General features: G+C 38.1%; 2 protein-coding genes across 3 annotated transcripts in view; one reads left to right on the forward strand and one right to left on the reverse strand.

Moving 5' to 3' along the window:
* CASP6 (caspase 6) overlaps positions 1-9,596 on the forward strand; it is a 16,893-nt gene extending 7,297 nt beyond the window's left edge. Inside the window, exons 3-8 of the mRNA XM_039338362.1 lie at positions 903-945; positions 2,256-2,408; positions 4,500-4,576; positions 5,774-5,949; positions 6,457-6,616; positions 8,537-9,596. Coding sequence (XP_039194296.1) covers positions 903-945; positions 2,256-2,408; positions 4,500-4,576; positions 5,774-5,949; positions 6,457-6,616; positions 8,537-8,775 — 848 coding nt within the window. The 3' untranslated portion in view covers positions 8,776-9,596. The remainder of the gene's footprint in view (positions 1-902; positions 946-2,255; positions 2,409-4,499; positions 4,577-5,773; positions 5,950-6,456; positions 6,617-8,536) is intronic.
* A 133-nt stretch (positions 9,597-9,729) lies between these two features.
* The window catches only part of MCUB (mitochondrial calcium uniporter dominant negative subunit beta), a 49,569-nt gene continuing 36,248 nt past the window's right edge, over positions 9,730-23,050 (reverse strand). Inside the window, exons 2-8 of one of the 2 annotated variants that reach the window (XM_039338360.1) lie at positions 22,471-22,546; positions 21,311-21,481; positions 14,768-14,872; positions 14,058-14,218; positions 13,443-13,646; positions 12,102-12,218; positions 9,730-10,100 (exon numbers count right to left, since the gene is read on the reverse strand). In XM_039338360.1, the coding sequence (XP_039194294.1) occupies positions 10,023-10,100; positions 12,102-12,218; positions 13,443-13,646; positions 14,058-14,218; positions 14,768-14,872; positions 21,311-21,481; positions 22,471-22,546 (912 nt within the window). In that variant the 3' untranslated portion in view covers positions 9,730-10,022. The remainder of the gene's footprint in view (positions 10,101-12,101; positions 12,219-13,442; positions 13,647-14,057; positions 14,219-14,767; positions 14,873-21,310; positions 21,482-22,470; positions 22,547-23,050) is intronic. The other variant, XM_039338361.1, reaches the window with a different exon arrangement.

A 23,050-nucleotide genomic window follows, 5' to 3' on the forward strand; every position in this document is an offset into this window, starting at 1 on the left:
TTTTTCAAAATATAATTGACACTTAAATCTTTCTAAATGGCAATATAATAGGGAAAAAAGCAAGAGTCTGAAACCACCCCATCATTATGAGGAATGCTTATGTTTACATGACATGGTGATCCTCTGAATTCACTAATTGTTTGGCCCCGCAACACACAAACATTAGCATCTGGAAAGATTGGTTGACCACTGGTCATGTTTTTGGTCCTCCCAGATATTCACAACTGAAATTGTGGTAGCTGAAATTTCTTTTAATTTCTTTTTTTCTTAGAGAAAATAAATAATTAAAAGTCCACATTGGCATTTTAGTTGACACCACCAGAGCCAGAATTGTGGGAACATCCACATAAATGTCTCATTTCTGTCTCTTTCCCGCTTCCCATATGACTCTGAGATGAAAAACAAAAGGCAGCAGAGATGGCCTAGAACTTCTTTCTCTTTCAGTAATTGATGCTGGGAGAGGCTGTTAACGTTCAACAGAGTTTACATACCAACAGGAATTAGTAGACTAGAAGAGTGATTAGTTAAATCTCAAACAAGGCTATTTGGGGTCCAGTCTAGTTTCTGTGGATTAATTGAGTTATTTAATTATATGTCCGGATGGTGGAAGGACTACAACTTTTGTTCCTCGTTATGTAAAATTAGCTTGCTTATTTTAAAGTAAATTAAGTACAACTTTTTTTAATTTGTCTTTTTTATTTTTTTGATTGCTTACATTTTTTATGGATTTCCATAAAACACGTTCCCCTAAGAAAATATGCTTTTGCAGTGAAAACATCTTTAAAATATATTTTAAAAATAGGGCAAAAATGTAAATGTATTGTTATACTTGCACATTTTTTTATCATGTAGAACCTAAATTATTTTGATTTATTTATGTTTAAATTGTTTTCTATTTACAGATGAGCAGCAAAACCTCACTGAAACAGACGCCTTTGGTGAAAGGTAATCTTTTCCGAGTCAGGAGATTTTGCAGTTTTTTTTCTGATAACCTTTTTCTTATAACCTTATCACCTTTTCTTATAATTATGTATGTAGTTTTATTTACATATTAAATACAACAGAAAAATAATAGTGATTAATACCAGTGAGCAATAAATGAGTCAGACAAAATAGAATTAGTACGTTATATTCAATAAAAATAATAAAAAACATGTAAATCTTCAGAGTAAGAAGATTATCTGTTATTCATTGCCAGGTAAGGACAGGAAAAGAGACAATATGAGATGCTGTTAAGGCATGGGTCCCCAACTTGTGTGCCATGGCCCAGTACCACTGGGCCCCATGAGTGGCTGGTCAGTATGTGCCGTGAATGTTGGGGGTGTTCTCAGCCCCACTCACACGAGCACTCCTGTCACTGTGAGCATTGCGGGTGCTCGCAGCCCCACTCGCGTGAGTGCTCACGGTCCCACTCACGTGAGCAACGGGTGTTCTTGCGCATGCACACACATGCACATTTATTTACACCCCCCCACAAAACCATCCCTTCTTTCTCCCTCCCCCCCCTGCTCTGGGCTGCCAACCCAGGTTGAGGAACTCTGGGTTAAGGTATTGGATCAAGATCATAGAGACTAATATTCAAATCCATCCTTAACCCTGGAAACTTGATAGATGCCTTTGGGCCACCTACTCAATGGATGAATATGGATAGAGTACAAAATTAAGGGCCCTTCTGAAAGTACATTTAAAATATTTGACTACATGAAGAGAATGATCCAGAATCAAATCACTAAAGAAATATATGAAGCAAATCATGAAGAGGAAGACTAAGAAATCCATGGTTGCATGGAATAAAAATCCTAAAAAGAGGCAACTGGGAAAGTTAAAGAACAAAAGACTACATGTGAAACAAAGTATGAACATGGTGGAAAGAAGCATAGTTCCCAAGGACAGAAAGGTATGGAATTATAATGAATGGTGCTGATATAGTGTAGTTTTAACTACAGTACTTTTTGTTTTATGTCTTTAATTTCTTTGGTTTAATATTCCTTTTGCCTTTTTGTACTCTGTATAATGCTGCTTATCCTAAATGGGAATAATATGATTGGCATGTATGTAGGTAAATAACAAAAATGTACTTATAATGATAAAGGTTACACTTCTTGTAAATCAAATCAAATCAAATTATTTAAGATTTGCACTAATCATACAGTTCTTTGAATCTAACTACTGACTTGCTTAAACATACAGATGGGTTTATATGAATGAGAAAAATCTACGTTTATTAACTAGGCTACCTTTTTTTTTTTTTGCAGGATCAGCCAGCTCTTTGATCCATCTGTGGAATACAAAATGAAACACAAGAGAAGAGGACTTGCTTTGATTTTCAATCATGAGAGGTTTTTCTGGCACTTAGCATTACCAGACAGACGTGGTACTTGTGCTGACCGAGATAATCTGAACCGCAGGTAAAGCAATCATTGTTCAGTGTATTTTCTTTTACACCAAAGCAGAAAAATCCAAGGACATTTCCAAAACTACTTCCATTTTTTTAAGAAATTGTGTGTCAAGGGAGAAAGTATTTCATGAGGTAATACAAATTGTCAGATCTTTAGGATATAGGTAAAGAATTTTGAAAGTTTTACAGTAGAAATGGATTTAACATAAATCAGGATCTAATAGTTGTTCTTTGGCTGATTTGCAATGGATTTCTGACTCTCAGTTATTCAATAAATTAAGTCCCGTCCCTTCAATTATCAGCTAAATGACTTCTGCTGCTTGAATTAATGTATTTATCCAAATAAAAGACAGTACTAAACTGAAGTTGACATTCTTCACCACAAAGCAAGATCAGACAGAAAAGCCTCATTTATACAGCTAGCCCTCAACTTACAACCATTTGTTTAGTGACTATTCGAAGTTACCACACCACTGAAAAAAGTGACTTATGACCATTGTTCACATTTATGACCATTGCTGCATCCCCAAGGACATGCAATCAAAATTCGGATGCTTGGCAGTGTGCCAGAGTCATGTGATCACCTTTTGCGACCTTCTGACAAGCAAAGGGAAGCCAGATTCACTTACCAACCGTCTTACTAACTTAAGAGTGCACCGATTCACTTAACAACTGTGACAAGAAAGGTCATAAGACTTGGGGCAAAACTTGCTTAATAATCTTGCTTAGCAATGGAAATTTTGGGCTCAGATTTGGTTGTTAAGTCTAGAACTACCTGTTTATTTTAGTACAATGTTTCTCAAACATGGTAACTTTAAAATGTGTGAATTTCAACACCCAGAATTCCCCAGCCAACACAGTATCTGAGGAATTTTGGGAGTTGAAATCCAGACCTTTTTAAGACAGCACTGTTAAAAAAAATACTGCTTCACTATATTCTCTTTCATTCATACACTGTTTGGAGGAAAACGGGAAAACGGTCCCCAAAATGGAATAGCTTTGAGCTCAGATCAGTTCTGGTACTCACGATGGTTAGAGTTTTAGACTTTTCATCTGCAGAATCAACCCCATCTCGCATGTTTGACACAACTCAGCTGTGCTTTTTTTTTAACTTGGAATCCCAGTCAGGGTTGTGACAATATATTATATAAATTGAGAATGGCCTATGGAACATGTCCAACTTCCTTTCTGTGACTTCACATTCCAAGGATGATGGTGCATGAGAAAGGAAATGGGGCAGAAATAATATGTCTTTATGATAAAGAATGGTTTTTGCAGTGAAGGGTTACTAGAAAGCGTTGAAGGAATCCCAGGGCTTCCTCAAACATATCTCTGATCTACATAGGCTGGTGCTAAATATCTACATGAATGCACTTTAGGTTAGAACAAACATGTCAAACTTGCAACTTCACATGACGTCGCACAATGTTTTGCCATTGCCGGCAATGGGGTGGGCGCGGCTTCTGCATGATGTGTCTGGCCCACGGGCCGGCAGTTTGACACCCCTGGGTTAGAACAATGTGAATTGTTGCCATAATTAGCTGTGCAATTTCAGTACTGATTATATAATTTATAAATCTATAAAAGGACATGGGCACAGATTGTTTGAAAGATTGCATCTTTAAATATTCCTGGCCAATGTTTCAGAAGCTCACATGCTGAGATATAAGGCAGGTGGATAAGGCAATGAAAGAAACTACTTGTAGAATTCTTTTTTCAAGGTATTTTTCTAATCCTAACTGTACTTACTAATATCAAGAAGTACAAATTTTAAAAGTCTTTTTTGTTTGTTTTTTAAGGTTCCAGATAAAAAATGACTGATATTAGGTATTATATCTGTTCTTAATATGGCTGGGTGTATTTTAGTTACACTTATATTTTAATTTGGAACTCAATCTGATTCTGTGGACTGAAAAGGTAGATTCTTCTTTTTTCTGGAGTACTCATAGCATAATAATGTGGTAAGTGGTGTTTCAGTGAATTTCTAAAGCTGGCTGGTTAGATAATGTTGCATCCTCTCAGAGGTCTAAATATTAATATGTGAGTTAATAAGAATATATGAATATGATTCTAGAGTGAAATAATGTTCTGTTTAAAATAGTTTGACTGAACTTGGATTTGAAGTGAAATGTTTCAATGACCTTAGAGCAGAAGAAGTGCTGCATAATATTCATGATGGTAGGTAAAGCAAGTTTATTTGCCTGTAGATGCTTGGCTACTGCTTGTATTTTATTGGTAAAATTCTTAATATCAAAATTATTAGTGAAGAAAATAATTATTGCTAGTGAAGATATAATTTATTGAATTGTAGGAGAGCCAACCAGACAGAAAGAACTGGATACTTTTTGTTTTTTCGTCTCTCAGGCCTGACTTCTTAAGCTATTCATATTCCTCCTATCATGTTTGTTATTAATTGCTGAATTATATGTTTGTGCTGATAAGCTGAAGTTTCTCAACATTTTAAATTTTTTAAAAAAAATATTTTGTTTTTACATTGTAATTTTTTTCATTTTTAAAACTAAAAATTAATAAACATTTTAATTTTATGACGAATTTAGTAGGGTGTGCAAAATTCACCAGTTGAGAAACAGACTGTTCTGGAAAATTTGAGAGCATTTTGTTCTTCCAAATCATCCTGAACCTTCTCCAGATTATGCTATTCCAATAGTTCTGTGGGTTATGTAATTAAATTCTGTTAAATTGGAAATCATTTGAACTGTTTCAGTCATTTCATTTCAAGTGAAACAGGCCTGGTTGGAACTGGATCACTCTAGATCAGGGGTAGGCAACCTTGGCTCTTTTATGACTCATGGATTTCAACTCCAGAATTCCTGGCAGTTGAAGTCGATGAGTCATAAAAGAGCCAAGGTTGCCTACCCCTGCTCTAGATCATCACCAGTTCAGAGGATTTACTTCAGGAAACTGGCCCAAAAAACAAGGTTAGGGGGAAATCAGCAAATTGGTTTTCTGAAAGGTTTCATTTCCCATTTGGTGAATTTTGCACCTCTCTAATTTTTAGGAAATAAGGTGGAATATAAGCTTTTAAGATGTCTTTGCTGTTATCTGCTACGTAAAAGGAAGCAGAAAGAGCACAGGAGGCTGTAAGGTCTCAAAAGTAAGCAATTATGGTATCTGATGAGATGGTTTTAATGATGCAGTAGGCACTGGGGAATAATGGAGTACCAATTGATTTTTCAATTTCTAAATCCAGCTCTGAATAAAATTAACTATTTGTTTAGCATGTGGGAAAACTGGATTGATTTATGTCCAAAGCAAGCCAAAGGAAGTTTATACTTTACTATTTTAATAGCCACTAATATAAAAAAAAATAATGTGTGTGTGTGTGTAGATAAATTGCATCATTATTTTTTGTAGTGTCCACAGATAAACATGAAGATGCAGACTGCTTTATGTGCGTTTTCCTGAGCCACGGAGAAGATAACCATGTTTATGCTTATGATGCTAAAATACAGTTACAAATGTTGACCAGTATGTTCAGAGGTGATAAATGCCCTAGCCTGATAGGGAAGCCAAAAATATTCATAATTCAGGTGAGATGGTGGAGTTTTTGAATCCACAGCTGAGTTCATAATATGGGATTAAAATTCATTTTATTGAAAGAAAGAAATTAAGACTGCCATATATTAAAGGTATCACTTTTAAATGCAAACTTGAAGTGTATGACTTGGTGCATTTAGTCGAAACATGGTATACTTCCACATATCTACACTTGTGTAACTTAACTTCCAAGAGGTTTTACCTTCAAAGTATGTAAAAATTTGTGTCCATGACTAGCAATTTGTAGTGGGAAAATGGGTGGGTGGAAGAAGAATCACCTTAGATTTTGTTCGTTAAACAAGGGTCCTTGTGTAAAAATAGACTTCACCTTAAAGAAAATTCAAAACATCACTGGTATCTATAGCAATGCATAATTAAAGGCATTTATTTGTTCAATCATTTAAGTGAACTTTTCTGGATCTACAACGGAGGGTTGGTATTTATAAGTGATTTCAGATCCTGGATTTCATTTCCAACAGCTCTTTTATCTCAAATTTTAGGCATGCAGAGGAGATAAGCATGATGAGCCAGTCTTGGCTCGTGATACAGTGGATAGTGTTACAGATCGCTCACTCGATAATGAAACTACATTGGATGCTGCTGCAGTTTATACTTTACCTGCTGGTGCTGATTTCCTCATGTGTTATTCTGTGGCAGAAGGTAAAAATCAATGTTATCCTAAAAAAAAAAAAAGTTTAATCTCATCATCAAGTGAGTAATAGTTTCTTAAAGAAAATTTGCTTTGATGTATCATTTAATTTGCTGTAACATTGATGTAACTTTGATGTAACATTGAATAGATACTGACAATCAAGTTTTTTTGTATATACTAAAATCCTCCAAAAGCTAATAAAAACAAACCAAAGAGGTGGCTCCTTCTCAAAACTAATCAGTAAATAAAAAATGGCAGATAGAAATTGAATCTGCAAGAAGTGGTGAGGAACTTATCATTAATGTGTAAATCACATCTGGCACTTCTTTCCCACCAGTGTGGTGTCAGTTATCAAAATTTCCATCACAGCAGAGCACATATTAACTATCCTTGCCTAAATAGCAAACTAAATCAAGAAACAAATCTTTAGGGATTTATTTTTATTAAATTTATACGCCCACAATTCTAGGGGGCTAACAACGAAATAATGCAGTATAGCTGTAATGTAAGGTTTTCATGCAATATGAAGACCCAGCTTCCTAATACTTTCTTGTTGCAGATGCGTGCAATGAGTGCAGAACTTTGATTATGATATTTAGGTGACAAATTCATGATGGCTTATTCCAGTGATGGCAAATGTTTTAGAGACCGAGTGCCCCAAAACCACCCCGCCACCCCATCCCCACTCTGCTATGCCTGCTGGGCCACCCACCACCTCCACGGCCCGCCACAGATTACCCAGGCAGCCCAGCAGTGACATGACCACACCCTCTGCCTGTGTCCCGCAGCATCATTTGTGTCCGATGGGGCGCAAGGGCGTCTTGTCCCCATTTCCCGGCTACCATGTCCTTGGCTGCAGTGCTCTGTGTGGGCTGTGTCCAGGGGCGACTCTCCTCCGGGGGGGCTGCTGGTGAGGAGGGGGCCGTGGAAGGAGGCAGGGCTGGGGCGACGGTGCGTGTGCCCACAGAGAGGGCTCCGAGTGTTGCCTCTGGCACGCGTGCCATAGGTTCGCCACCACTGGCTTATACTAACTGAGGCTGCAGATCAAAATAGGCTAAAATGATATTACTAGTTTGTGGCTTGGCACTGCTCAAATGAATGCCGCTACAGTAAGGATTCTTCATCTCCCAGTCTTTTTTAAATTCACTTTAGAGAATGTCATTGGAAACACTTTCTCCTATGGCCCTTAATCAGCTTCCCTGCTCAGCTCGGCAAAGGCCACCATTAAGATAATTGGACTTCTTTCGATGCAATATCTATTAGTAAAATATAGCAGAACTGGATCAGCTAGTATTATCTATACAGGTATTCCTCAACTTACAACAGTTCATTTAGTGACTGTTTGAAATTACAGTGGCATTGAAAAAAGTGACTTATGGCTGTTTTTCACACAAACATTGCAGCATCCCCATGGTCATGTGATCAAAATTCAGATGCTTGGCAACTGACTCATGATAGTTGTAGTATCCCAGGGTCACATGATCACCTTTTGCGACTTTCTGACAAGTAAAATCAATGGGGAAACTAATGTTACTAACTTAACTGCAGCAATTCACTTAACAACGGTGGTAAGAAAGGTCGTAAAATGGGGCAAAACTCACTTAACAAATGTCTCACTAAACAACAGAAATTTTGGGCTCAGTTGTGATTGTAAGTTGAAGACTACCTGTATAAACAGATAGTTAATAAAAGGAGAGACTTAGATGATTTGGGGATAGATAAAATTCCCTAAAATTATTTTTGCCAAGCAAAGATACTATAAATGTAAGAAAAATTTCAGAAAACTGGCACATTGAAAAAAGCTCAAGAAAAAAAAAATCAAACTTTTTCCCCAATAATTTTTTGCTTACTTAGTAAATTTAGATTAAAAAAACTAAAGCTAATTTCTTGACACAATAATTTAATCCTTTCTCCCCCTCTCCCAATAGGTTTCTACTCTCATCGGGAGACTGTAAATGGTTCTTGGTATATTCAAGATCTGTGCGAGATGATACGAAAGCATGGTGGTTCCCTGGAATTCACAGAATTACTGATGCTTGTTAACAGGAAGGTATCACATCGCAGGGTAGATGTGTGCAAAGATATTCAGGCTATAGGTAAAAAGCAGATCCCTTGCTTTGCTTCAATGTTAACTAAAAAACTGTATTTCTATCCCAAATCATCATAGCACGGTAGAGTAAATATTATTTTTGGGTGCGTAGATGGTGGATGATGGTGTAGTCTGCAGGACTCAAAGCAAATCATATAGTACTGTTGAAATAGATCCATTTTATATTTACTTATCTGAAAATTTGCTCCATTAGACTCAATGAGACTTGGTTCTGAATAGACATATAGAATTGCACTGATAATTAAAAATGTATGTTTACTTAGTATATAGTCTATTACTTTCCTAAACTAAGAACTTCAGGAGATGGTGAATTAAAATGGTTAGATGAGCAGATCTGTGCAATAAAATCACAGCCAATAATTGCAAGTTCTAAATGGTAAACAGAAATACAAATTCTACATTAAAAATTGAAAAAAAAACTGTGAAGTTTAACAACTCAGGCAGAAATACTTTTATATAGCCTTTGAAATATTCTGCTACCCTCAGGGAGTTTGAAAAATAAGTTCAGACTTGACATTGGGATAATAAAGGAATAGTTAATCAAAAGTTAGCTGTCTTTAGGTTTACATTCCATAATGGATTTTAATAATGGATATTTTGTACGAATGGTTAAATTTTTATACCTTTGTTTTAACACAGTAATTGTCTTATGAGAATCATTTTCTTAATCTGTTTCTACTGCAAGAATTGTTCCCCCCTCACTTTAATATTTTGGAAAAGTGAATTATGCAACTAATATAAAATTGTGATTCCTTCAGTTAGTTATAGCAGCTCCTGATAACTTGTGGAGTTACTGCAACTTAATTGAAAAATTTGCATTATTTTTCATACAAACCAGCCTTATTATTATTTAATAAAAGTTAATTTGTGTCTATGAACCCTGCTGTCATAAATCTTTCAGGTGCTATGCATGCTACATATGTAACTCATTACAGATATTGAGATATTTTGTGCAAGTGTGCAAGGAACATTTTCTTAACATCCTAAACAGAAGACTCAGAAGACATCCAAAACTAGTATCTGTTTTTATTTATCTCATTATGAAAATTACATTCAAATATAGGCATCCCAGAATAATAACCATCCTTTAAAAACATTTTGTTTTATTACGAATGGATTGGCCATCCAAGATTAAGATGGTTGTTCCTTCTAAACTTGAATATTGTGGAGAAATGATATACACAAAAAGTATGATTTGGGACTTTTTAAATAAAGATTTGTATGTTCAACTTTAATATAGTGGGTCAAAATGTCCAGTTTGTGATTTTTTTAAGGGAATCCAACAGGCTGAAGCTTAAACAAAATTAATGTTTATCATTAATTTCTTGCACTGGAAGTCGTAATTGTAAGGGGTTCCTCAGTCGTTTCAAGGATTCTTCCACCTGTAAGTGTAAAAGGAAAAAAAATGATGAGTTTATGGTTTAAATAGTTGTAAATAGCTTCCATCAAATTCTACATTATTCAATTATATATTTTGCTAACCAGGGCACCCTAATAACTTGAATTTACATCTCTTAAATGTGATTCAGTTATACTTAGCATTTAAAATTAGGAAACTGATTTAGCTATCAGGTAGCAAAATACTCTAAAATTAACTTTTCTATACATTCTATTTTGTATCTATGGATGCTGGACCTATGTAGCCAGGATACCTATCTCATAAATTATTCACTAAAGGAGAAACATAGGAAAGAATTAGTTGAATTGTAATCAACTGCGAAAGTTGAATTGAGCTTGCAATTTGCTAGCTATACATGATTACCTCTGCAGAATCTAGACCAGGGCTTTTCAACCTTTTAATCCCATTGTACCACTTTTATAGGCAACCAGTCGCCTAGCAAGGTGTCAAAACTTGATGACCAAAAAAACAAAAAAGAAAAAAGTGATAAAGTACAGGTAGTCCTCGAGTTACAACAGTTCGCTTAGTGACTATTAGAAGTTACTATGGCACTGAAAAAAGTGCCCCCCAAGCCACAGCCAAGCAAGACACCTGCCTGGCCACCCGGCGACGCTCTTCCTCCTGTCTGAGGTTTTCATTGTTGTGAGCATTTCTGTTGGGGATTGGCAGCGGAGGTGGGGTGGAGGGTGTTTGGTTTTTATTCCCCCCGTCTGCTGGGTGGTTGCAGCAGATTTTGGTCACTTCACATGACCCTGGGTCACTGTGACCGTCATAAATATGAATCAGTTGCCAAGCATCTGAATGTAAATCACAAGACCCTGGAGATGCTGCAACATTCCAGCTGATCGGTGCTTCTTCTGGGCTCAGCAGAAGCACCAGGATCAGCACCGAGCTCCAGCTGGAGCCTGGCGCTTCCACTGAGCCCTGACAGTCCTGAAGAAGCGCCGATCAACTGGAAAGTGGCACTGATCCTGGTGCTTCCGCTGAGCCCTGACAACCCTGCAGCTCCAGCCATCTCTCGCTCAGGCTTGTGCGGTGCTGCCACTGGTTCAGCTCATTCCCCTCCCCCGCTACTTTTCTAGGATGGTCGCGTACCACCTGCCGGATGCCAATGTACCACAGGTGGTACCTATACCACTGGTTGAAAAGCCCTGATGTAGACAATAATTTTGCAGAGTTATTTCAAAATATTTAAAAAAGTAAAGAAAAATAACAAGACGATTATACAAAAGTATATTAGCATATATATTGAATGAATGTATACACTTGAGGAGAGAAGAGAACCTGCGTATTTGTAATTATTTTGCATGAAATGTACAGTTGTTTGATAGGTCCTGACACAGGATGAATGTGCTATGTAGCCTGGGATAGTATTTTCTCTGCCTGAAAAAGTTATTAGCAGTTATTAGCAGCTGAATTAGTCTGTGTAGATAGACTTAACACTTTGGCTAGATTACCATTTCTACACTTAGTGACTAATTTTTGTGAACAAATGTTATAATTGGATACTCTTCAAGACATTCTTCATCAATTGGAATATCTGAGTAAATTAGCAGGTTCAGTTTACTTTGTTTAAAATCTATCAAAGCTAACCTATTAGCTTTTGCGGGCAACAAAGATAATCTGTAAGATTTCAAATTTTCATCCCCAACACACTAATTGCAGCTACTATAACAGATGGAACTGGAAGAACTAGCACAATGTAACATGATTCCTTTCCTTTCCTCTGGAGGACTGTGAACAGGCATTTAAAAACATATTTTTCAGAAGTTGAGATTAAACTGCTTTCTGTACACAAGAAAAGTGAGTAAAACTGCCAGTCGTGGTTGCAATTAATTGACTTTCAAAACATACAGAAGCTCCTTTCCATGATCTCTTGTGCATCCAATACTATGTACTCTCCTACTGTTGTTGTGAATCATCCAAAGTTGGGTGGGAAGATCATATAAATCAGATAGAGAGATAGACAGATCTATGCAATTACCTCTGCCAGGTCCTCTTTTAGTTTGTTATACAGAATCATATTGAAGTTCTGGCTTTTAGCTTTGCGGTGAAAATAGTGAAGGAATTGCCTGTCTCGAGCGTCTGGGTAAATATAATCCTTAATAAGGCAGGGAAAAAACAACAACAAAAAAATTATTCAATAATCTCCCCTGACTCACACCCAGAGGTCTGCAGAATACAATATCTATTTTCAAGCCCAATTCTTTTTTTAAAATGAAACAAGTGGAGCATTAACTGGATTTGTACATTTCATTAAACTAGGTTTTGATCATGATATACTAAATAAACCAAATTTTAATAGCGCTCAACAAAGGAAGCTTGGTTATACAAAGTATTTTGTAGCAAAGGCTTCAACAATATCTCAAATACTAATCCCTCAAAATTTTAGGAAGGAGACAGGGCGAAGAGAAGCTGCCCAGGGAATGGTCAGATAAGGGAGAGCAGAGCCCTCAGCTGGATAATGAGCATTAGAAGAGGCTCAGAAGGGACCCTCCCTAGTTTATTAGGCTGTGAAGGAGACAGGAAATTTTACCTGCAGATTTGCAAGATTCTGTTAATATAGCTTTACAATAAAGTAGAATTAATTTATCTGGTCGTGTTTCCTGTCTGATCTACATAAGGCTGACATAGCCTCATATTATGATTACCACAGAAGAAATTCTTCCAGTGATTTTTACATGAAAGGGAATGAGAACAGTGATCCCAGGGCCTTACTTTGAGGTAACCTATTTTCTTTAAAGCATTAGTGTCCCCAGATAATTGAATAAGGGCTGATATGTCTTTGTATTATTAAAAAGACTGCTAATTAAAAAGAACTGAAGGGAATAATCACTCATTCCCGCACAGCATCCACAAGATACATAAACATCCACAAGATACATATTATAATATATAGCAGGTTAACTTTCAGGTTTGCAGAATCTGAAGCATTTGTGTCTTTACTGATCAACTAAACCAGTGGTTCTCAACCTGTGGGTCGGGACCCCATTTGGGGTCGAACGACCATTTCATGGGGGTCGCCAAACCATGCTGTCCACCATTTTGTTCCCTTTTCCCTAGCTGTCCTACTCCCTCTTATTGGTGGCCACACCCACTTGGGGGTCACCACAACATGGGGAACTGTATTATGGGGTCACGGCATTAGAAAGGTTGAGAACCACTGAACTAAACTCTCTGAACAATTTGCAGAACTTTTGAAACAAAAGTTTCAACTGTGCTCTCAGAGTAAAAGTTTAGGATCCTGATCATAGTACTTCAAAGACTTGTGCAGGCAGTCAGAACTGAGTTTAGTTTGTATGTATTACCTTAACAAGTTCCTTACCTGCTTAGTAAGTGCAAAGTAAGCATAGAATGCCATGGCATTTCCGTAAGTGATAAAATAAGTAACAGGTTCCATAATGTCCCATGAGTAGACCCACCAGGTGAGCCAAGCCAAGGCTCCACCCTGAGTAGACATTAAGGCTAAACCAATCCATAGAAGGCGAGAAGTCTTTGCATCAATATCTGCTGCAATTGTAGCCTTCATCTAGGAACAAAAAAGCTATGTTACACTCCAAAGTGTTCGTTATGCTCCTCTCAAATTGTATTTAGAACTGCAGTATTCAAACTGATACTCCCATATGGAATTTGGATTCCATCCAAATACATTCTAATAGTTTCTTAAGCATAAAGCTTCACAAATAAATTCAGTTCTGATACCAATAGCTACTACTTTCAAGGAAGACATTTCAGAACACGACCTGTGATGTATCTTTTTGTTTTTTAGATACTCTTGGAAGTCTTCCGAGCACTGTTACAGAATATTGTTATTCTCTGTAGATCTCATAGAAAAATGCAGCTATTCAGATCCAGATTTTCATGAAATAGAACAGATTCAAGATTTAACTTGCTGATTATCAATTTCCACATGAGTGAATTTATTAAGAATTTTTCAAACCTGTTCTAAAGGGAACAGTTCTTCTTTCAAAAGTTCCATTTTTTGCATTAACTCTTTCTCTTTTCTTGTCTGGTGCTCTTCTAAGTGAAGGGCTACAAATAACTTATGGATTGTTGATTTGATGTCATCTATCTCTGTGGCATGCTCTTTGCTCATTTTATCTGAAAGAAGAGTGAAGCCTGAGTTATTACAATTACTATAAGCATCCTCAAAAAGCCTGCAGGGAACTTCCTCCCTTCGTATACTATGCAATTTCTCTTTCAAATAAAGTCCCATTTTTCCCCCCTCTGTGTCGAAAGCACCAAAGTGCTTCCCTGGCAAAAGGATTTTCTGGTGATATCAACATTGCTTGGGGCTCCCTACTTGGGGCTCCTTTTGTGTCCCTGTGAAGTTGCCCACTGAAGTGTACTCGTTAATTTGCTCATGGTCATCCACTTTCGAACTGCTGAGTCAGCAGGAGCTGGAGTGTGTGACGAGGGCTCACCCTGCTCTACAGCAGCAATGTGTCTCGAACAAAAGCTCACCCATTGTCAGCCCAGCGTTCTAACCTCATCAGCCACAGCGCTCCTTTAGTTTTAGTTTTTTTCCACTAAACTTTGTGGAATTAATTCCCAAGCAGATGTGCACACTTAGCTTTCACTGGATTTTAATTTTAAATAACCTGATAATCACTAAAGATTCCATTTCAGAGTGGTCATGACGTTATGTACCTTTCAATGGTGGATGTACACTATATTCTGCATTATTGACAATGAGCTTAAAATCATTCATTAGCAGAACTTCCATCGACACAGAATTTGAAATCCTGCTGCCATCTGCAGGAGAGAAAAGGCATTTCAGTCAATGTAATAAAAGGCTACATGGATTTAAAAAAAAAAAAGAACAACCCTGCCATGCTCAGTGCTCTAAGTCAAAAACTTTATGACTAAGAAAAAAAGAAGAGGGGGATTTTGGGTTTTACTGATTAGATTCATTTGTTGTTATATAAATGGCTAGTTTATAATATTGTGGAAAAGTAAAAAGTTGAGATTCAATGATAATGCTTCCTTCTATTGCAACAGAGGAAGTCTGTTCTTTTTCCCTTCTCCCCCTCACTTTTCCCCCTTTTTCCTCCCCACTGTGTCCTACTATTTGCTTTTATATTTTTATATTTTATTGTATGATCTAATAAAATATTACAAACTGTAGAAAAAAAGGAAAAAAGTACAGGTAGTCCTTGAGATATGAGTGTAATTGAGCTTGCCCATTCCACTCGTGAATCGAAAACTCATAGAGTGAATCTCGTTCGAGGTACGAGATCACTCCATTGCTTGTTAAAACGTATGCGGTACGTTAAGCAAACATGAGGTATCTCAGGGTGAGGAAGACCATGGAGGGCCTAGTGCTGCAACAGGCCCCAAGGCCTCCCCAACCCACTAAGATACCGCATGCTTCCCCCTCCCTTCCTGCCGCGCCGCACTTACCTGGAAAAAATCCGTCTCTTCTCTGCCACAGTTCCTGCTGCCACCCGGATTTGAGGCCAGGGAACGCTTCAGCGCATCCCGCACGGCCCAATCTGGGCTCCAGAGGCCTTTTCCAGGCCCCTGCCACTCAGATCTAAGGCTGGGGGAGACTTTCGCGCACTTCGCATGGCTCGATCTGGGCTCTGGAGGTCTTTTCCAGGCCACTGCGGCCTGGATCTAAGGCCAGGGAATGCTTCCGTAACACCACCACCCCCCCAGATCCAATCCGGGTTCTGGAGAGCTTTTCCAGGCCTTGGAGACATTTTCCTAGCTGTTTGCACCAGGAACAGAGGTTGGGGGGGAGTCGGCTTGGATCAGGCCCTTGGAAGCTCCGTTCTTGGCGGCAGCAGCTTGGAGCAGTCTTCCAAGGGCTGGATCCAGCATCCAGAGGCATGCAGAAGCCTCTCACAGCCTCCTTCCGGGCTGCTTGGAGGAAGGCTCCAGGGACAACGGGGTCACTTTCTCCCCCAGTTCAGTGAGCTCCAATGGGCTGGATGCGGATGCGAGGGGCCTGGCCTTCTCCCTCAGTTGAAGGCTTCAGGCTTGCTGTCAGGCAGAAAGGAGTTGGCAGGAGCAGGAGACAGGGACCTTTTGCATAGAGAACGAAAGTTTCTGATGTCTGTGATTTGGTGCAACTTCAAATACTCGCGCGAGATCACAGACTCCAGAAACTTCAATTCTCGGTGCAAAAAACATTTCCAAGCCGACTCTCCTCTCCTTTATAGGAAAGGAAACTGCGGCAGAAAGGATTTTTGTAAGGTAAGTGAGTCTGGTGCAGTAGGAAGGGAGGGAGAAGCAGTTGTGAGTAGTGGAGGGGAAATAGGGTGAATGTTGCAGTGCCAAGTCACTCTTAAGGGTGAACGACTGCTGTGGTGCTGCAATATCCGTAACTTCGGGATTTGCTCGTAAGCACTAGGGGCGCTCATCATGTAACTTTGAACGAGTGTTAAGTGAACGCTTGTAACTCAGGGATTACCTCTACCAGTTTTAATTTCTTTGCTGGCAGTTCCTTTGCTAAATCACTTTTTCTTTGCGTTGACAAATGTATGATGAATTTATCCATATTTATTAATATGCACCACTACCAGCTGGCTGGTCGGCCCTTCTTCTCTCTCTCTCCTCTTCTTCCTCCCTGTCTTCTGAGCTCTCCTTCCACAGTGTAGTAAGAATGCACCTCCCCATCCTTTCCATGTACCCTTAAAGACACAGGAATCAAGTGCAAAGCAAGAAAGACTCACAAAAGCCTCCCAGAATAAACACACAAACTCCACTTTTTTTTCTTTAGGCTGCCTCAGATGTGTCACGTGTCACAGTGTTGCATCCTGAGATGGAAAGGCTCCGGCAATTGCGAAAAGATTTAGCCTTAAATTAAGCCTGTTTACCTTCAAAGAAAACTTTCTAAAAGCCATAGACAGAATCAAGATAAGGGGGTAAAACTAATTACATTTGTTAAAAGGATTAAACCTATGGAAGTTAACACTTTGGACTCATTGCTACCTTTGTGAAACAGTCTAAAATATTCCAATAACCAAAGCACACAACCAAGCCTTTGAATTACAAAACGCTGTAAACACTGCACAAAAATCCTCATGGTAACCCAATCAAGCTGCCAGCTGATCCAGAACTAAATAAACCAATCTCCTTTCCGACATGCTCGTCTCCCAACTTTTCATTTCATCAGCGCTGATTGCATTCTCCTGGCTGGAGCAAATGAACCAGAGGACCTTTTCTTCCAACAACAGCTGCTGCTTCTTCCCTGTCTCTTTTTCCTCCCTGCCTGCTGAGCTCTCCTTCCACAGCTTCTTCTCCGTCCCCTTCTTTCTCTATTGTCTTTTTCCCTTTCCTGCCAAAACCATCTCCTTTTATATCCTCTCCCCCCCCTTTTTTTCTTCAGTTCATCTCCAGCTCCGCTGCTTCTGGAAGCGCTAACCAGCTGGAGCCAGTCAGCTGGAGCCCTGCCGGCTCCTAGGGCTTCGGCTGAGCCCCGACAATCCTGCAGCTGCCTTTCCCTTAGGCTTGGATTGCTTTGGCTCATTCCCCTCCCCCGCTACACTTCTCTAGGATGGTCGCATACCACCTGCCATGTGCCAAAGTACCACTGATGGTATGCGTACCACCGGTTGAAAAGCCCTGCTCTAAACAATCTTTCCTACCGCAATCTTTACTGGAGTAAGTGGCTTTTATGCCAGCTCTATGACTAATATAATCTATAATGTGAGCTTATATGGAATAATGGCACCTATCTTCCAAGACCAATATCATTTCTGATAGTATATATATATATATATATATGTATGTATGTATGTATGTATGTATGTATGTATGTATGTATGTATGTATATGTAAATGTATATATGCATTGAGTTCAACTTTATATTGTTTATACTATCATCCATTCTTGCTCCCCAACTCCAGGCTACTATCCACATTAGGTACATTAAGAGAGTTAACTACTTTCAGGTTAATGTCAATTCAGTAAAAGATCCGAAGTTCTGGCACTCAGAAAAATTTCACAAATCTTATAGAATGACATTTCTACAGATTTTTTTTCTAACCCAGTCCTCTGGAAAACCCAACTTTTTCCTCATGGTATAATTAAGAAATAGAATTTATGTGGTTTGGTTCTTGACCAGTAAAACCTGGGACTTTCAACTTGTATGCTACCTTGAAAGTTGGCTTATTCTAAAAGATTGTTAATATTCTTTTAAAATGCTATTTAATAATGCTTCTATGAAGGAATCTCAGCAGTCTGCCCTCATGGATTCCTTGCAGATACTGTATTAAAAGACTTATGAAACTGAAGCCAAAGGAAAAAAAAATGCCCAACTGTATTTTACATCCATCTTGGAATGATTAACTTCAATGGATGCTACAGAACTGAAAATTGGTTAAGGGAGAAAGCCCAACAATAGAGGTTTTTTTTTTTTTCAGACAGTCTTGAAGGATAAGAAATATTTGGAAAAGCAAACAAAAACAATACCCTACAAATTTTTTTTATGCATTCAGATCTTTCTTGCTTACTAGTATCGTAAAAGGAATATTGAAAATGGTTATGGACACTGAACTTCACTCAACGTTTTAAACATAGGAAACTTACAAACGTAGACTAATTGTCCATCTAGACCATTTTTTAATTTTATTTTTGGGTTTCTCAGTGCAAGTGACTGCCTATTACTTGCAATTTGATCTTTTAATTGGAGATATCTGATACTGTATGTGAGACACGCATGCAAAGTAATTCATGGGTCCGCATAATATAGAAATGGCTTGGAATAAAAGTCCCTCACTTGACATATCATGAATTGATGATATCCCAATGGAATAAAACTTGAATCTTCCTCCACCGGGGCTGTGGTCTGCTGGGTAGAACTGCTTTCATATAGAGAATGCAGCATGTGATGTCTGTAATCCAAGAACCATCAGAGTGAGACTATGGAGAAAGTTTATTCCACTGTGATGCAAGTGGTACAGTAGTGAGTGCTCCAATCCCATCATTCAAATGATATGAGCTGATGAATCAACCCAGCGTGCTTCAGACGAGTCAGTGATTCTGCTTGTAACCAAGCAGATAACGTTAGAGGTCTTGCCTTTCATTAGCTGTATGTGAGTAATGGGTGCCAGTGGTCTGGAAGGTGAGATAAGAGGCTAGCCTTCTGATACAAGTCAGGGGATTGCATCAAGGGAAGCTTTTCTTTGAAGAAGATAAGTTGCTCTGTAAAATCCGTATCCAAGCGTGCACAAGACTCATCAACATGCCACCTACCCTGGAGAACACTTTCTTGTTCAATGCAGATGAACAACATGGACAAGAGACATAATAGGGGGCAATCCCAAAAGGTTCAGTAAGCCTAAATACCAGCTGCTTAAAATAGGAGATTCACAGTCTCACTTTCTTCTGGCTATTATTACATCTGTGCAGAAAGCACCTACCAAGGTGCTTCTGGCTCCTTTCATGGATATTTCAGAGTTTCATCTAGAATTCTCTCTACCAAGAGACTGTAATTGGTAATGATGTTTTGCTTCACCTTGGACAATACAGGCTAGCAAGTACAAAGGTTTGTTTGCCACCAATTGGTCTTAGTGCACAAATGTCAATGTGAAGTTGGTCTGCCAAATCTCTACTATCTTCAGAATCTAAATTCTCCTACAGTTTATTCAAGGACTTCTCTAAACAGAGACAGAATTCAATTTAGCATAGCATTTTTTTTCCTGCTCAAAAATGTTTTGCAGAGAATTAAGTGCAGGTATGTTTTCAGCTATGAGTCCCTAGATGCAGGTATCCAAAAGACACATGTCTAATGGTTTTGGATGATTAACTAATGATTAATTGCTATTCAAGTAGCCAGTAAGTACGTGGATAGAGTCTGAGGAGGAGTTACACAACTGAAGAACCTATAGTACAGAAGTGTGCCTACCCTGGAATTTGTCTTTTGATCTTACACATGCCCCACCAGTGTGTGCTTAAGGACAAAACACCTCTGCTTTATTTGAAGCACAAACATGGAAGTATTTTGTTTCAAGCTTGGAACTTTTTGCACACTTCTATAAATGTGCACTCCACTACAAATTCAGTGTTGCATCCCTAAAAATTCAGTGTTAAGTGCTCTGTTTTTATATTAACTCAAGAAAGCTTTGAACAAACATGTTAACATAGGTAGTCCTGAACTTGCAACCATTCATTTAGTGACCGCTTAAAGTTACAACAGTGCTGAGAAAGTGACTTACAACTGGTCCTTATATTTATGACTTTGGTAGCATCCCATAGTCATATGATTATGAACTGGGTGCTTGGTAACCAGTTCACATTTATGATGGTTGCAGTGTCCTGGGGTTACATGATGGCCATCTGCAACCTTCGGAGACAGCTTTTAGCAAGCAATACCAATGGGGAAGGAAGCAGAGAAGATCACAAGTTATGGTCATGTGATGTCTTGTTCAATGACTGCACCACTTAACAAATTTTCCAGTCCCAGTTGTGACTGTAAGTTGAAGACTATTCTGTACTGATTTGAAAACTGCCTGTTCTCTGGACCATTTGCACTAGCAAATATGCAAATGTGTATTAGCATTTTCTGCCTGGAATTAGGACATTTGGACTCAAGTTGGGATCTTGAAGACTGAAATCGTAGGCCTTTTTTTTAGCAAAACTCTATTCTATCCAACCTACAGTGGATGAAACTTGACTGAACCTATTTAAAAAGAAATAAAAACTAAATATGTGGGATAATGAAATATTTTAACTTTGTTTTGACAGCAAGCATTTGTCTCATTTAACTATAAAAAGAAAAATGAAACAAATTTACATCAATAATAACTGCATATGAATTCTACTTAATCTCTTCAGGATAAATTGCTAACGTTTAAATATATTTTCCTGCTTAACAAATGTTCTGGAATAAACACTCTAGTAAGCGGTCTATTATTATAACTATAGCATAAGTTGAATTGTTCATCTAACATTAACCACACATTTTCCTAACTATGAGTTTTGTTCCCCCTGTAGACTTCTTTCCACTCTCTTATTCAGAGCTCCCATTTATTTCATGCACCCCCTTTTTTCCCCTGGTGGTGAGCCAGTGAAAGGATGAAAAATTGAAAGAGTGAAGCAGCAAACAGTGAGGGTTGAAGCAGATACAGACCTGGGATTTAAAGAATGTAACGTTGGCAGATTTTAATAAGGTGTCCTGGATTTTGCAATACCTGGGGAAAGTTGAAAAACCTTGATTTTCAAAGTGATACCAGCATTAGTACCTGCTGTGAAGACTTCTACCTTTTCAATTGCATTATCTTCTTTCTTTATGTCCTGTAAGAAGGTGCCCACAGTTGTTAGCATTGGCTTGATGGTAAACTGGCAACGTTCTTTTCTTGACGGTAATGTAAGTGTTATCACAGGCAGACCATATTTATGATGAACGGTTACTTCTGCAAAAATACAAAAGAAGGGAAAAGGTGTATGTGTATGTATGGGGTATACACTTGCATATATACAAACACTCCTCTACAGTGCAGTATAAGCAGGGTTGTTTTTTTTTAAAGGTAGCCAAAGTTCGAGGTATATTTTGGGAAAATTATGAAATTCAGCACATATTCCTCTGTGCCATTGATAAATTATCTATGAGCTCTTCAGTGAAAGAGTAATATTCAATAATTTAAAGACTCAAACTGAGCTCAGTCTCTGCTGACCATATGATGCATCATGTAGTTTTCTTGGCAACAATATGGAAATATTTTGCTAGTGCTTTCTTTCACAATAATTTTTCAACTTCCTAGTCTATCTTACTGCCTGGTAGCCTTCCATCCAAGTACTAAACAAATCTGACTTTTAGCTTGACTTTCTTTTGGCTAAGTGTTGCCATATGACATGGATGTAGGCACTAGTAATGACATCATTCTGGAAGCATATAGATGTAAATAGATCTAATTACGAGGATATGGAACATGAACGTTCAAGCTGTACACCATAGTGCTTGCAGGAAAAAGGTATCTGTGGATGGGTAGGAGACTGAATTTTATCCTAGTTAGAATTTATGTTGCAGTTAGACCTTAACGCTAGGGTATAATGGACTCTAGGATTTGAAGGAGGCAGAATCTGTCAGACATTAAACTATTAGTCTCAAGGCAGTATTAGTTTTTGCCATACAAGCTTATAAACCTCCAATTACAGCACCATAAACTATTCATTTTAGTCAAGAGATATTCATACCTGTGTGTAAAAAGGTATAAGCCTCTCATGAAAGATGAGGAGGGTATAAGAATGTTATTCCAGAAAGCAGTGAATATTTCAGAGCCAACATAAACTCTGCAGGATTCAAACTGCCTAAAATAAAACAGGAATATGTGGGGATACGCATCTTGAAATTGATACTATTGGGATATTTGAAATGGAGATAGCAATTATTTAGAAACCATACCATCAGGTGGCACTAAAGTGCTATAGAGGGCTCTTCTGTGGTGCCTCAAATTTCCAGTTCCTCTGACACACAGCATCTGGCAAAGAAGAGTGATTCAGATATCATTGTGTTCAACTGAATACTTTCCCAATCATTCTGTTTTCTCCCATGGAATCCACTATATGGTTCAGACATCTATTGAAGACCAGACATCTATTGAAATCCCATTTTATAGCTAGGTTTCATTAAATAAAGGGGGTGGTTGTGGTAATCAGCCATGCTACAAGATGAAAGTCAAACATCTTGTGCCACATTAATGCATTAAATTATAAAGATTACTGAAAAGTAATATAAAAGAAAACATTCTAGGAAGTGATGTGCAAAATATAACATTAAATTAACACAGGCAACACAGATCTTATTTAGCAACAAGGAGGATTTAAGGTCATAAACAAAGGCAGCCAGTATAAACTGTGATGGTGAAAGCAATGATAAAATGTGCATTATGTCGGAACAAATTTTTCTCCATTATTCTACGCTGTCAAATAGGATAGAGGTATTCCTCACTTAGCAAAAATTCAGAATTACAACAGACCTCCCC

Source organism: Crotalus tigris, unplaced genomic scaffold (genome assembly GCF_016545835.1).
Source record: "Crotalus tigris isolate CLP2741 ecotype Arizona unplaced genomic scaffold, ASM1654583v1 scf7180000017695.2238764, whole genome shotgun sequence".
NCBI classification, from domain to species: Eukaryota; Metazoa; Chordata; class Lepidosauria; order Squamata; family Viperidae; genus Crotalus; species Crotalus tigris.